The following is a 15266-nucleotide window of genomic DNA, read 5'->3' as shown; positions in this document are numbered from 1 at the left end:
TAAACGAACATTGATTCAGACTAATAAAACTTAGAAATGCTCTTTAAAGGGTAACTAAACTTTCGGAAAACTCTGACATGTCACTATGCATTTCTCAGTTTTCATCAGTGGGGGTCCAAGCACGGAGATCCCCACCGATCGCTAAAACAAAGTAGCAGAAGCACTGTAACGGTGTGTGGACTCAATAGAAAGTCTATGGGCCTTACCGGTTACATTGGCTTTCCGAGAAAAGCCGATGAGAAACTAAGTGGCTCAGTGCTCACTCGAGCACTTCTGCTGCTTCGTTTTAGCGATCGGTAGGGGTCTCTGTGCTCGGACTCCCACCGATCAAAACTTCTGCAATGTCACTATGACATGTCAGAAGTTTTCTGAAAGTTTAGTTACCCTTTAACTAATTTCCTGGTAATACACTCCTTAACGTTGAAATTGCAACACCAAGAAGGGAAAGTTTTGGAATTGTGGAGATCACAGGATCGATAGACATGTTAATGATATGCAAATGTTAAAAAATATAAACATAATATTCCAAACATCTTGACTTATTCGGTATCGAGTGAGAGTGACACGCGCAGAAATACACGCACTTACATGCCTTGACATTCTATCAATGAGGTTATTAATGGTTGTCTGAGGAATGTTATGTCACGCTGAATGCACTTGGGCACGCAAATCATCAAGATTCGCTGCCTGTTGCTCCCTTTGCAATTGCCGACCAATGACGTCCCAGATGTGCTCGATGGGACACAAGTCCGGAGATGCTGCAGGCCAAGGTAGCACGTTTAGGTCACGCAGGCTGCTCACAGTAGCACAAGCAACATGCGGCCTGGCGTTGTCCTGCTGAAAAACGACTTCTGGGAAACTTTGGAGGAATGGCCGTACCACTGGTTCCACGACCAAATCAATGTAATGCCGAGCTATTAGTGTACCTGAAATGAAGACTAGAGGGGTCCGGCAACCTTGCATTATACCACCCCATACCATAATCCCAGGAGAAGTACCGGTGTGACGTTTCCTTGTGAAGGCCTTTTATGGCGTTGCCCACGTGGTCTCCAGATCGGTCTCCTGCTATCACTGCATCTGAGACCAAAGCGGGACTCATCGCTAAAAAGAGGATAGACCTCCATTCCAGCCTCCATTGCCGTCTTGCTGTGCACCATGACAGCCTTTGAGAAATCGGTGGCCTGTGGTCAATTGTACACCTATAGCTGGACGTCCGACTCTTAGTCCAATGTGTATAAACGCCTTGTGATGGTTTGTGCAGACACTGGTTGCCGCACTAGCCTGGGGATGCGACGTCCAATTTCACTTGCAGAACAGAATGGATCACTACGCGCCATTCTTACAGTTGGATGATCCGTCCGTGCAGAGGTTCGCCTTCACGTACCTCTTACGGTCATTCCTGTTTGTTGTTGTTCTTCCAACCTTCGGCACACGCAACGTTGAACAGTGCTAAAATCTCGGCCTAGGCGCGTAGCGATCTGCCAGAGTGATAAACTAAGATCTCTCAATTCAATGATTCTGTCCCTCTCAGTTTGTGACAAGTGGCGATAAATGGAACGTCAACGAACAGGATTCATCGCACAATGATCCCACACCACTTGATCCGATTTTTGAGGTTTCATGTGGCTAAAAACTTAAATCTGGCTTTTATGCCCCTCCCACATGCCACAGATTGGAGATAGGTGGTTGAACATTTGATCAATTGCAGATCTTAGCGACACCTGCTACTTCCTCAATTTGCATAACCTTACGGCTTGCCCTTCTTGGTGTTGCAATTTTAATGTTGAGGAGTGTAGTTACAACTATTCATTTGTTCTCATGATCGCTGTAGATTAAAGGATTACAACCAACTCATTAACTTTAATTTGCAAACTAATAAAGACACAAATACAATTAATTCTGTCAAATGGACACGTCTCCAGTAAAGAAATTTAATCGGTTTTCCTGGCATTTGATACAATGAAGTAACGTAAAGACCAGAGCAACTCGTCTCTTCTATAATGTATAAAAACTAGATATAAGCTTAGATCTACGTCAATCAATTAGGAACAATGCTTCAGTAGATACGTCTAGAATCATCCTTTGTATTCCTCTGGATCATTACATGTGAATGTAACAGCGTGATGCGAGAGGAAGGAGCCCAGTGTATTCATGAGCTGCCACTCCCCACCCTGCCCTCCAGCCGTCAATGATTGACAGCTTTCTGTCTTCTACTGTGCATAGGTAGAAAGCTGTCAATCATCAGTGGGGGGGAGTGGCAAGCCATGAATACGCCAAACTCGCGCTTCAAAATTCAAAATGTAAGCTATCCTAAATCACTAAACTGTCAAACATGAGTTACACAATCAGAATGTCTGTCACTACTCAGAGAGGGTAGCATAAATTCAGTGATAGGTTCTCTTTAAAGAGAACCCTTAACTACCCCCAGACATGTGCAGCTGAGTGCACCATCTTATAGGCGCTGCTGCACAGACCTTGGGGCACTTTGAATTAGCTGTGTAGTCTCCGCCGTTCTGGAGATATTGGTGGCATTATTATTGGTGCCGGATATGTAAATTAGCCCCTGTACTGTCAGTGGGTCATTCCTGGACATGGAAAGGGCAGGGGGGGGAGGGGTGATACTCAGAGCTCTGACACGGACACCCACTGCAGCAGAGATCACACAGCAGAAGCCGCTCTGACACTGTCCGCATCCGATTGGACAGTGTCAGAGCGCTAACTATTACATCCCCCTGCCTTTCCAAGTCCAGGAACTCCCCACTGACCGTACAGGGGCAATTTACATATCGGTCGCCAATAATAATGGCACCAATATCTCCAGAACGGCGGAGATTACACAGCTAATTAAAAGTGCCTCAGGGTCTGTGCAGCAGCGCCTCTTAAGATGGTGAACTCCGCTGCACATGTCTGGGGTAGTAAGAGGGTTCTCTTTAAAGAGAGTTTACAGGACCTATTTTTTTGTGTTTTTTTTTTTAAGCAGTAGCCAAATATTATGTAACCTAATAATCCATTCCCACTCAGGATTATGCACCTTTTTATTTTTATATATATATATATATATATATATATATATATATATATATACTTATAAAAGGATGGAGGCTTGTGCAAACAACAGGGCCAAAGTGACATCATTCATGGGCTCTTGCATGTACAGTGCAGTGTACAGATGAGTATACAGTATCAAAGAGCATGGGTGTTCACATAATTATCACATTAACATGGCAATTGGGTTTATATACAAAGTCTTCAAAAGCGAAAAGAAAATGTTGACTGGTAACATACTGGTATATAATTTTCTTATTATTTGCAGCTGTTAATAATTTTTTTTTAGGTCCCAGAATACTCCTTTAAGCTGCATATACTAAACTGAACAGCTGAGCAAGACCAGCAAAACGGTAACAGGAACCCAGGAACTTAGGTTATTTTACAAACCTTTAGTCATTCCTTCCACAATAAAGGAATACTAGACGTAACATATGTTATTAGATGTCATAAGATACAATCTGCAGAAGTGAATAACCCCCGTACAGCTATAGTTAATTTTACACAGTGCCACAGGAGACCACAGTCTATTACAGTCAGCCAAAATCAAGGCTATGTTTTGTCTTTAGAGATAATAGCTATAATGACAATTCACATTAGTCCCTGACCTGCCTGGGGCTCTCCGTTTCATACAAAGCCAATTAACCATTTAACGTTTTTAGAGTGTGGAAGGAAACCAGAGTACCCAGAGGAAACCCATGCAAATACTGGGAGAACATACAAACTCCATGCTGATGTTGTCCTTGGTCGGAATTGAACTCAGAACCCCAGCGCCTCAAGACAACAGTGCTAACCACTGTGCTGCCCATTTCACTGTATCATTTTCCTTAGACATACTTCGAGATCTTCCAGAGAAAACTATTACCCCTTACCTTTGGGGGAGTCGAACACGTCCTGAAACCTCATCACCAGGTTCTGTATCCTTTATGAAGACTTCGTTGTCTACTCCGTCTTGAACACACGTGTCAGAAGCACTCCTAGGCCTCTGAATTACAGATGACAATGCCGCCCCTACTGAACTTCTAGTTCTCTCAGGTGTTGGGATGTAACTTGTTCTTGACGATATAAGAGATGTTGTATCATTTTGTTTTTCATCAACTGTAGAAGGAGAATTGTCCTCCCATCTTCCAGCCATTTCGGTTAGTACCGGTGAAATATCCGTACCATTAAGAGCAGCATTTTCTAAACATACAGATGCAATAGGAGATTGCGGGCAATTCTCTTTCACACCAACTCTCGCTAAAGCAGTTCTTTCCATTGGACTATCACTGGGTTCCATGATAGTTGGAGATGAATTCAATTGTGATTTAGGAAAATCTGCTATCTCTGTGATTTGTGATAGAGAGGATTCTGAGAGAGTTTCTTCCTCGGAAATGGCGGCTAACTCTCTCTCTACGTACAAATAGGATTTCCTTTCTGGAGGAACCACTGGAGGAGCATTGGATGGCTCTTCCTGACATGGAACCATAACTCCTTCTAATGGCTGAGGACTTAGGACATTACAATGATCCTGTCTGTTCTCCAAGTTCCCACTACCATCAACTATCAAATGACATTGTGGTTGAGAGTGTCTGTTACTCTCCTGAGATGTTACTTGAGGATCTAGAGAACAAGGACTGTCTCCACCATCATCCTCCTCTAAATTTGGAGACCTGCTCTTTAAATTGTCATGTAAACATAGTTCAGAACTGTCATTCTGTGTATCTGGGCAGGGCTCCTCCAGTCCTCCTAGATCTTCTGAGCATTGTGTTTGTTCACCTATACGTCCACGTGCGGCTCTATATGTGTCATTCTCCCTGTGCTCGGTAGTTCCATATTCAGGGAATTCATTGTTGACACTAGAAGTCTGTGGAAGCAGTCTTGTATTTCCAGGGTCATCTGTTAAAATGAACAGAAATAGAATTGTAACCATAGTAAAGCATTGATATTGTAGGTATGTAGAAAACGATACACATAGGCATATTGTACATACTGACCCTTCACTTTATCCTTATCTGTATTAAAGGGACACTAAACCTTAAAAAACCTAAAAAATAATGAATAGAAATACATATACAAAAATAAGCCTGCAAGACTTTCAGCAAGCAGCAGAAACGAGCAGTTCTGATGAAATGTTGTAGACAAAGAGGGAACCCTTTCCTTCCAATCTCAAGCATCTTCGGCTGCAGACCGGCTGGTATAAGCAGCGTGCACATGCATGACGTCACTGCTGAGACCAGAAGTTCAAGGAAAAGGGGCGGGGCTTAGCCCCCATTCACTCTAATGGACACAGCTGTACAATGCTGGAGGACCTGGAGCAGGGAATTGATTGGGTTAGTGTGTGCTGTTAGTAGGGCAACTGGGTTTATATCATTTAAGGGGGGAAAAAAACAACATGTGCACATACCCTTATTTATTTAGCAGGCTCTATTACAGCTTCACATCATTACCCAGGACCCCGAAAGGAAAATTTGTTTCGCCATGCTACAGTATGGGGGATTTATCACTACATAACTAGGTAGATTTGGCCTTCAGCGGTGTCCATTACAGCTTTCCAGGTATCCTCACCCAGCTTTCCCACACTCCTGAATAGCAAATCTGACTAGCTATTCTAGGATATGTGCTCGGGATTTATCCAGATTCGGCATTCTGCAGTGTGAGACAGATGGGTAACAACCTCTGAAAGGCTCTGATGGAGACCATTGGTTATGCAAATGCTGCTCTCCTAATTTTTGTATATCTCAGGCTTTGTTCACATCTGCGTCAGGGCTCCGTTCATTGTTTCCGTCTGAGCTTTCCGTCAGGGGAATCCATGAACGAAATCCAAACTGAACAAACAGAAACCGGATCCGGTGCAAATGGTTTCCGTTTGTCACCGTTGTGTAAGGGTTCTGTTGTTTTGACAGCATCATTACCTTAGTCGACTGCGCTATTCATTCCCGTTAAAACAACAGAACCCTTACACAACATTGACAAACGGAAACCATTTGCACCGGATCCGTCACCATTGAAATCAATAGTGATGCAAATGGAAACCTATGGTTTCCGTTTGTTTCAGCTTGGATTCCGTTCATGGGTTCACCTGACGGAAAGCTCAGACGGAGCCCATGAACCCCGACGCAGATGTGAACGAAACCTAACATTGTATTAGGATAACATAGTTTGTGGTCACCAAAACAGATCCACAGTGTTGTTATCCAGTTTTACCAGGACCCCAACAGAAAATCTGTCTAGCTTAATGGGATGAATTTGTCACTGCACAAGATAAGTTTGAAATTCAGCATTCTGGGAAAGCTGAGTATAATCTCTGTGGAAATGTAATGTAGGACACAATTGGTACATACATTCTGTACATATTATATATGTATCGCAATACTCCTCTGATACTATTATATATTCATACATATAGTATCAGGGCAACTGTTAGTACATTACATACCCAATTTGGTAGCCAGCATAACTCATTCATTGTTACCCAGCTCTCCGAAGATCCTAAAAGGCAAATCTAAGCATGGAGTAATGTGGGAGAGAGTAAATTATCAAGGCAAAACTAGAGGTTTGCCATTCAGCAGTCTGGAAGAGCTGGGTACCACAATTGCCTGTATAAACACTGCGATGATGATGGATGATGATATATATATATATATATACATACACACAGTATTGGGACAACAGTATATGAATAGTGCTTCTGTCCCTGTATAAGCAAGTCGGTAAGATTGCTTCTGCCACAAAAATGCCACACAACCAGTCAAATATCAGAAATTCACCTGCGGTGCGTACTTTTTGTTCCGCAGCATGACCTGCCTAGGTAGAGTCGTGTGTTAACCTTAAACCATACTATCCCCCACCCCCATTTAGTAACGACACATGACACCGAGGTTGGATGTGAAATGGCCACAGCAGCCGTTTATTAATTTCACAGTTTTATAAAAACAATTTAAATCCGAAACATTCGGATAACTAGTTAGGAATCCACCAGAGAATTCCTCCTAATAATTCACATGACCCAACATGGGTCAGAATCATAAATAACCATTAAACGTTAACATTAACCCGAGCAGAGGAAGTCCTTGAAGCCCCTTCAGATGTTCCTTTCAAGAACACACCGAATTAGCCATCTGCAAACCACTAATTACCTCCAGCCGTAAACCAGCTCGGAAGCACCGTTCACCTCTGCAGATGGCTCCACCCACTAGAAGTCCACTTCAAGGGGATAACACCCGTTGAAGCCCTCAAGTGATATACCGACCACTAGAAGTCCACTTCAAAGGGATAACACCCGATGAAGCCTTCAAGTGACATACCTTCTACCAGAAGACCACTTCAAAGGGATAACACCCGATGAAGTCTTCAACCATGTACCTTTTTTGGGGGACGCATACCCCCGATGCGACCCCCCCACCATTTTGTACTGACTGGCCTCAAGGACTCCCCCCGCCAGCTGCCATGACAACAGAACCTACTCCGGAAAAAAGAAAAACATGTTAAATAAACACACAAAATAAAACACAACGCTCATATACGGACGTACAGAAGACCTAAGGAGTAACAAAACAAGGGTGGGAGGGTGGGAGCTTCGCTTCTTGTGTACTACTCCTCCCGCTGCTTCCGGCTCAATGCCGAGAAACAGCGGGAAGCGCAGTAACGGCCCCCCCGTCCCCCCTAGCTCCTCCCCGTCCCTCCTTCAGCTTCTTCACCTTTTCCTCACCTCTTAACATTAACCCTTTCCCTACCAGGACGGTCATGTCGGCTTCCCTCAAGCCTGCAGCTGCGTCCAGCCTCTTCTTGACCTGCCTAGGTAGAGTCGTGTGTTAACCTTAAACCATACTATCCCCCACCCCCATTTAGTAACGACACATGACACCGAGGTTGGATGTGAAATGGCCACAGCAGCCGTTTATTAATTTCACAGTTTTATAAAAACAATTTAAATCCGAAACATTCGGATAACTAGTTAGGAATCCACCAGAGAATTCCTCCTAATAATTCACATGACCCAACATGGGTCAGAATCATAAATAACCATTAAACGTTAACATTAACCCGAGCAGAGGAAGTCCTTGAAGCCCCTTCAGATGTTCCTTTCAAGAACACACCGAATTAGCCATCTGCAAACCACTAATTACCTCCAGCCGTAAACCAGCTCGGAAGCACCGTTCACCTCTGCAGATGGCTCCACCCACTAGAAGTCCACTTCAAGGGGATAACACCCGTTGAAGCCCTCAAGTGATATACCGACCACTAGAAGTCCACTTCAAAGGGATAACACCCGATGAAGCCTTCAAGTGACATACCTTCTACCAGAAGACCACTTCAAAGGGATAACACCCGATGAAGTCTTCAACCATGTACCTTTTTTGGGGGACGCATACCCCCGATGCGACCCCCCCACCATTTTGTACTGACTGGCCTCAAGGACTCCCCCCGCCACCGCGAAACAGGCCTTGACCACCTTAAGCCTGTGAGTTCCTCCACACCACCACCGCCCTTTCTATGCCTTCTGCTATAGCCAAGCTCCAAATATCAATGCCAACCTCGGTCAGATGAACCCCGTCACTCCTCCAGAAATTCCCCAATCCTGACTCCAAATCCCTATGCCTCACGCAAATGCCCCCGTTCTTTGCCACAAAACGGGACACCGCCCGGTTAACTTTTATCCGAGCCTTATTGACTCTCTCCACCGATCTAGCTAACCGCCAATGCTTCCTTGGGACTATGTCCGACCACACTACCACCAACTTGGGATAAGATACCCACAAACACAACAAATCATGTTTGATATCCCGCACCAACTCACGAAAAGGGCGGACTCCTAAGTCATTCCCACCCACGTGCAACACTAAAACCTCCGGAACCCTATCAAGCCGCACATATGTCTGGAATTCCGCCAACACCCTGTTCCACGACATACCTCTAAACCCCAGCCAATGCACAACCGCATCCTGTCGCGGAATGCGCAACTGGCGACCATCCGGGCGGACGTCCGCCCTCAAAGCCCCCCAGTGCACGTACGAATGACCCATCAACCACACCAGACAAGGAGGCGAATCTGAAACGGAAAACACAGTTAGGCACCACCATATACATTTGCAAGCATAAACAACAAAATTACAACATATGGGGGCGGACATAGGACTTAAACCTTTTAGACTCCCAACGACCAATACGCCTCACCCCCTCATCATCCAACCCCCAGCGCCCTGCTTCCGTTGCTGCGCCAATCCGGAAGGAATGAGATGAATATGAGCCTGCCGCAACCCCAACCGCCGTCAAACATTTTTTAAAAACAGCTCCAAACTGAAACCTGGACAAGAACGACCCGTCCACATGACATAACAAAGGCAAATCTGGAGACCCCCTGTTTTTTGTAAAACCACGCATGCACTCTACTGGGCACATGACCGACCCCGGGAGAGCGAACAAAACTATCAGTTTTCCCTTCCCTAATTGGTCAGTTTTTGATCTACGCAACCATACCTCCAACCGATCTGCAAAAAGGCTCACCTCCCCAGATCTCAGCCCCCCTGCCTGTTTAGTACTTGGCGACACCAACTCACCTATTCTAAATGCTCCGAAGAACGCCAACGAGAAAGCCAACCGAAACAAATCCATTTCATCTGAAGAACGACATACCGATGCCAATGAACCACCCAACAAGCCCAGCAAAGCAAACGACACCGGCCTTCTACTATCCGCCTCCACCCTACCTCTGCGCAACCCCTTCAAAGCCTGCGATACCAGAAATTCCTTCGATACATCCCGCAAGCCCCGCAACTTAAGCCCAAACGCCACCGCGGATATCAACCGGTTCACCTTCGCTACTGAAAACCCCGCCTCCCAGGCATCCCCTAACCAATACAAAAGTGCCACCAACCTGTCTCTATCCGTATTGACATCACCCAACTCTCTTACCCACTCCTCCCACTGCCTCCAACAAGCAGCATAAGCCCTCCACGTCGTGCCCGCCAAAGACCTTTGTAACAGCTGCTCTACGGGACCGATACCAGATCCCATAGATGATCCGGACACGCCAAACCAATACGTTCCGCTCCCGGAGCCAATTGCCGAAACCGGTCCCACTGCGAGCGAGAAAGAGCATCAGCAACACAATTCCGTACACCCGGGACATGCACCGCCACCACCCACGCGTTCAGCGACAAACACACCAACACTAAATGTCGCAACAATTGAACTACCGGAGGAGAGGACGCCGTGATGTTATTAATGGCAAGCACCACACCCATGTTGTCGCAGTAAAACGGACCTTCTTATCCCTGAGCCTGTCCCCCCAAATGGTAGCCGCCACCACGATGGGAAACAGCTCGAGCAGGGCCAGATTCCGCGTCAATCCACTGGACACCCAGCTAGCCGGCCATTGACCTGCGCACCACGGACCTCCCCCGTAAGCTCCAAAGCCACCCGCCCCAGCCGCATCCGTGAAAATATTCAGATCACTCGTATCCTGCGCTGGGGCCATCCATAGCGAGCGACCATTGTACTGGCCCAAGAAGTCATCCCAAACCTGAAGATCAGCTCGGTGCTCCTCCTTGAGCCTCACAAAATGATGCGGCGCCCGCACTCCCGCCGTTGCCGCCGCCAACCTTCTACCAAACACCCTCCCCATCGGCATAATCCGGCAGGCGAAATTCAACTTCCCCAGCAGCGACTGAAGCTCCCTCAACGACATTTTCTTCCTTCTACAAGCCCGTCGCACCTCCAGCCTCAAAGCACCCAGCTTATCCGCCGGGAGCCGACACTCCATTGCCACCGAGTCAATTTCGATTCCCAAGAAACAAATCGTCGCTACCGGGCCCTCCGTTTTTTCCGGCGCCAAAGGGATCCCAAAATCCCTCGCCACCTTCTGCAGGGCATGAAGCAAGTTACCGCAAACCGGCGAACCCCCCGGGCCAACGCACAAAAAATCATCTAAGTAATGGATCAACGAATCGACCCCGGATACTCCCCTCGTTACCCACTCCACGAAGCTACTAAACGCCTCGAAGTATGCACAAGAAAGAGAACACCCCATCGGAAGGCACCGATCCACGTAAAAGGCCCCATTCCAAAAACAGCCCAACAGCCGTTGGCTTTCTGGATGCACCGGCAACAACCTGAACGCCGCCTCGATGTCGGTTTTTGCTAGCAGCGCCCCCGGACCCGCAGCCCGCACTAACCCCACCGCCTTATCGAATGAGGTATAAACTACGGAACACAACTCGTGATCAATCCCGTCGTTTACCGACGAACCTTTGGGATACGATAAATGTTGAATCAAACGAAACTTTCCGGGCTCGCGTTTAGGGACAATACCCAAAGGGGACACAACTAAATCTTTCACCGGCGACTCCACAAATGGCCCCGACATGCGCCCCAACGAAACTTCTTTTAACAACTTTTCCGACACGACTTCCGCATGCACGTAAGCCGATTTTAAATTTCTCCGCGTAACCGGAACCTCATAAGGAGGCGGAGGAATAACAAAACCAACACTAAACCCTTCATAAAGCAACTTAGCCGCCGCCCTATCCGGATACTCATTTAGATAAGGGGCCATCCTTTCCACCCTCACCGGCGACACCCCCTTGACCAGCCCCGTGCTGGTTCCCGGACCTCTTTTTACGCAGACATTTTGCCGCCCCGTGTGATGCACCATTACACTCGGAGCACACGTGCTTGAACTTGCACGTGGCCCCGAACTTACACTGGCCTTCATTGAATTGCCAGCAAAACCCCGCCTTTCCCCCGCCGCTTGGTCCACTCTGACTAGTCTGGCCTCCCTGGCCACCGCTCCCGGGAAAGGGCTGCCTAACCGGAACCGTAACCCGTAACCAGAGAGCAATATCCTTCTGGTCCCACCGAATCGCCGGCCGAACCGCCTTCCGCTGACGGAATTGCTCATCATATCGCAGCCACGCCTGACCCCCATACGCCCTATGAGCCTCCCCAATAGCATCAAAATAACAAAATAACGCCGAACAATTTTCCGGCGCCTTTTCCCCTATCACACTAGCCAATATGGCGAACGCCTGCGACCAATTAACGAACGTCTGCGGGATAAGCCTATACCGCCGCCGTTCCTCCTCGTCCTTTTTACTCTCATCCCGCTTGCTCTTATCCAAATTGAATTTAGCCAGCGGCAAGAGAGAAAAAATTTCAACATATTCATCTTTCCAGATCCGATCACGCACCTCCTGCTTTAAATGCGCCCCCAACGGACCCTCAAAACAAACATACACCTCCCCCCGAGCACGATCGTCCATGCGCACTCGATCGCCGTCCTTCTGTGCCTCAGTCTGCACCGACACCGCGACCGCCTCTCTAACCGCCACCACAGGACGCGCCTGCAACGATCCCACTTCCCTGGAGCCTTCCCAAACTACCGCAGGGGACACTTCCGTTACTACCGGCGCCGCGGCCCTATCCAGGCGCCCCACCAGCTCCCGTAAGCAACCCACTAAATCTGCCAAACCCGCTCCGTCGCGTCCGCCCGCGCCACTACCGGCCCCCGATGCTATGCTAGCAGCCCCCCCGCCGACACCCGACATAAAAATCGCTGGATAAGACAATAAAGGAGTTATACACTCACCGGGCTGCACAGGCGCTGTGTTCCCGTCAGCCGGACCATCCTGACCTCGACGATAGACGTCCAGTTCACCTTCCTCCAGTTCTTCTCTCGCCGACGACTGTCCCTCCCAACGACCTCTTCGGAAAGGGGATGAGGACGCGCTGACCGATGGGCCGGCAACCTGCCGCCCGACCGCCGGGACCCAGACTTCCGACCGGACCTGTTGCCTCGACGTCGCTGCAGATCTAGTCGTCCGTCTAGACGATCCTGACGAAGCCTGCCCCCTGGCCGGAACATCACCATGCGGGGCGGCCGTACCTTGCTCTTGACATCTTCCATCTGATGGGGGAGGGGTGACAGGGAGCCCGGCCTGCGACTCCCTGCTTACCGCCGGACCCCGTCGCGGCCTGGGATTCCTGCCAGGACGCAGGGCCTGGGAAGGGGCGGTCCTCCCAGCTGCCTGGCCTGCAGCGTCCGGGATCGGGCTCCCTCTGCGACGCCGTGTCCGCGGGACTACCTCCGGACTCAGGCGCTCTGGAGGTCGGGACCGCCGAGAGGGACGGGTCGACACAGCCTGCATCGCCGTCACCCCTGCTACCGCTCTCTGCCTGCCCAGCGCAGGAGCGGTTGTTGCCGACTCCCCCCCCGCCGCCATAGCCATGCTCGTAGGGGGGCCGGGGGAGGGGAGCCTGTCCCTTACAACAGACCCCGAACGCCGTGCCCGACGTGGCGAAACGGCGTCCGGGATCCGCGTTAATGCAGCCACGGTCTCCTCCAGCCATCCGGGACCGTGGTGCACAGCAGCGGCACGCAGCCGCTCTAAAATCAGGGCCTCTGCCATACTAAAAAGCCGGGCAACGGGGAGCTTCGCTTCTTGTGTACTACTCCTCCCGCTGCTTCCGGCTCAATGCCGAGAAACAGCGGGAAGCGCAGTAACGGCCCCCCCGTCCCCCCTAGCTCCTCCCCGTCCCTCCTTCAGCTTCTTCACCTTTTCCTCACCTCTTAACATTAACCCTTTCCCTACCAGGACGGTCATGTCGGCTTCCCTCAAGCCTGCAGCTGCGTCCAGCCTCTTCTTGTCAATTACTGCTGCGGAAAGTGGACTGAATTGCTGCGTTTTTCAGGGGAGATATCACCATCTATCAGGCTGGAAAGAAGCACAGCAAAACACGCACTATTTTTTGCAGTAAAAAAATGCAGGAAATGGTGCCGTTTTTTCACAGCGGATTATCTGCTAGTTTAAGCGAAAATGCTGAATAAATTTTCTGCAACAAATCCGTTATGTGTGGACAAGCTCTTACTATGTAGAAAAAAGCATGCAGCCCCAAACACAGCCCCCTAAACATTTAGGCCTCATGCACACGACCATGTGCACGGCCGTGATTTTCGGGTCGGACGGCCGCGGAGTGTCACCTGCAAATCGCGGGCCGTGTACATGGCCGCGTGCATTCATTTCTATGAGCCTGGACCGTACAACACGGCCGTAATAAGACATGTCCATTATTTTTGTGATCCAGGCTCCTGGGCCATGCATGGACTGTGGAAACCAAGGTCGTCGTGTGCCTGGGCCCATAGGAAATAAAATGGGGCCGCAATTCACCCGCAGATTTATGGGTGAATTGCGACTTCAAAAACACGTTCGGGTGCATGGGGCTTTAGGTTTTAACTTTTGTTAGACAGATGGAATGAATGTTACTAGACCTGTTTTTAGCTGTTCTATATTAAAGTTCTCCAGTTTTGCTATTTTCTGACATGTTTGGAAGTTTTCTTAGAATATGTTCACACGGCCTATTTACGGACGTAATTCGGGCGTTTTTGCCCCGAATTACGTCCGAAAATAGCGCCTCAATAGCGCTGACAAACATCTGCCCATCGAAAGCAATGGGCAGACGTTTGTCTGTTCACACGAGGCGTAATTTACGCGCCGCTGTCAAAAGACGGCGCGTAAATAGACGCCCGCATCAAAGAAGTGACCTGTCACTTCTTTGGCCGTAATTGGAGCCGTTATTCATTGACTCCAATGAATAGCAGCGCTAATTACGCCCGTAATTGACGCGGCGTTCAAGCGCCTGCACATGCCGTTACGGCTGAAATTACGGGGATGTTTTCAGGCTGAAACATCCCTGTAATTTCAGCCGTTACGGACGCCCTCGTGTGAACATACCCTTAGGCCCACTGATGTCCCAAATAAAAAAAGACCCTAGCTTATAGTATTTCTGAGCTACACAAATTCCCAAGCAATAAGCCAATCAGAACCAAACAGTCTGAAAGATTCCAGCTGCCATACACACACTTAAAAAAATATATAGATTTATATATAAAAAAAATTGACAATTTAAAAAAAAATACTAAATTAACATTTGTTTTTATTTTTACACATAATTAAAACTGATGATAAAGAACGTGCTTAATTCCATTAAGAACATGAAATTAATAAAAATTCATGGTATAACGAAAAATGAAGGGCAAGTCATTAAAATAACCCTATCTGCAATGTTCAATACAGTAATGACTGTTTGACTCTATTCGACCACTAGAGGGAGCTGCTGTACATAGATTTTTTTTTTTAATCTTAAACAACAACACACAACAACTAACTAGTACACATAGCAATACACCCCAATAGTAATGAAGTCAATATATTTAAAAACATTTACTGACAAAGAATATACAA

At 48.0% G+C, this 15266-nt stretch overlaps 1 protein-coding gene across 5 annotated transcripts in view; it reads right to left on the bottom strand.

The window, feature by feature from the left end:
• Nucleotides 1-15266, bottom strand: part of LOC142759603 (PH and SEC7 domain-containing protein 3-like) — a 683786-nt gene that overhangs the window by 352449 nt on the left and 316071 nt on the right. For all 5 annotated transcript variants that reach the window (XM_075861948.1, XM_075861983.1, XM_075861956.1 and 2 more), the window contains one exon: nucleotides 3918-4923. In XM_075861948.1, the coding sequence (XP_075718063.1) occupies nucleotides 3918-4923 (1006 nt within the window). The remainder of the gene's footprint in view (nucleotides 1-3917; nucleotides 4924-15266) is intronic.

This window comes from Rhinoderma darwinii, chromosome 1, assembly GCF_050947455.1.
Source record: "Rhinoderma darwinii isolate aRhiDar2 chromosome 1, aRhiDar2.hap1, whole genome shotgun sequence".
NCBI classification, from domain to species: Eukaryota; Metazoa; Chordata; class Amphibia; order Anura; family Rhinodermatidae; genus Rhinoderma; species Rhinoderma darwinii.
This window is presented reverse-complemented; position numbering and strand designations above follow the sequence as displayed.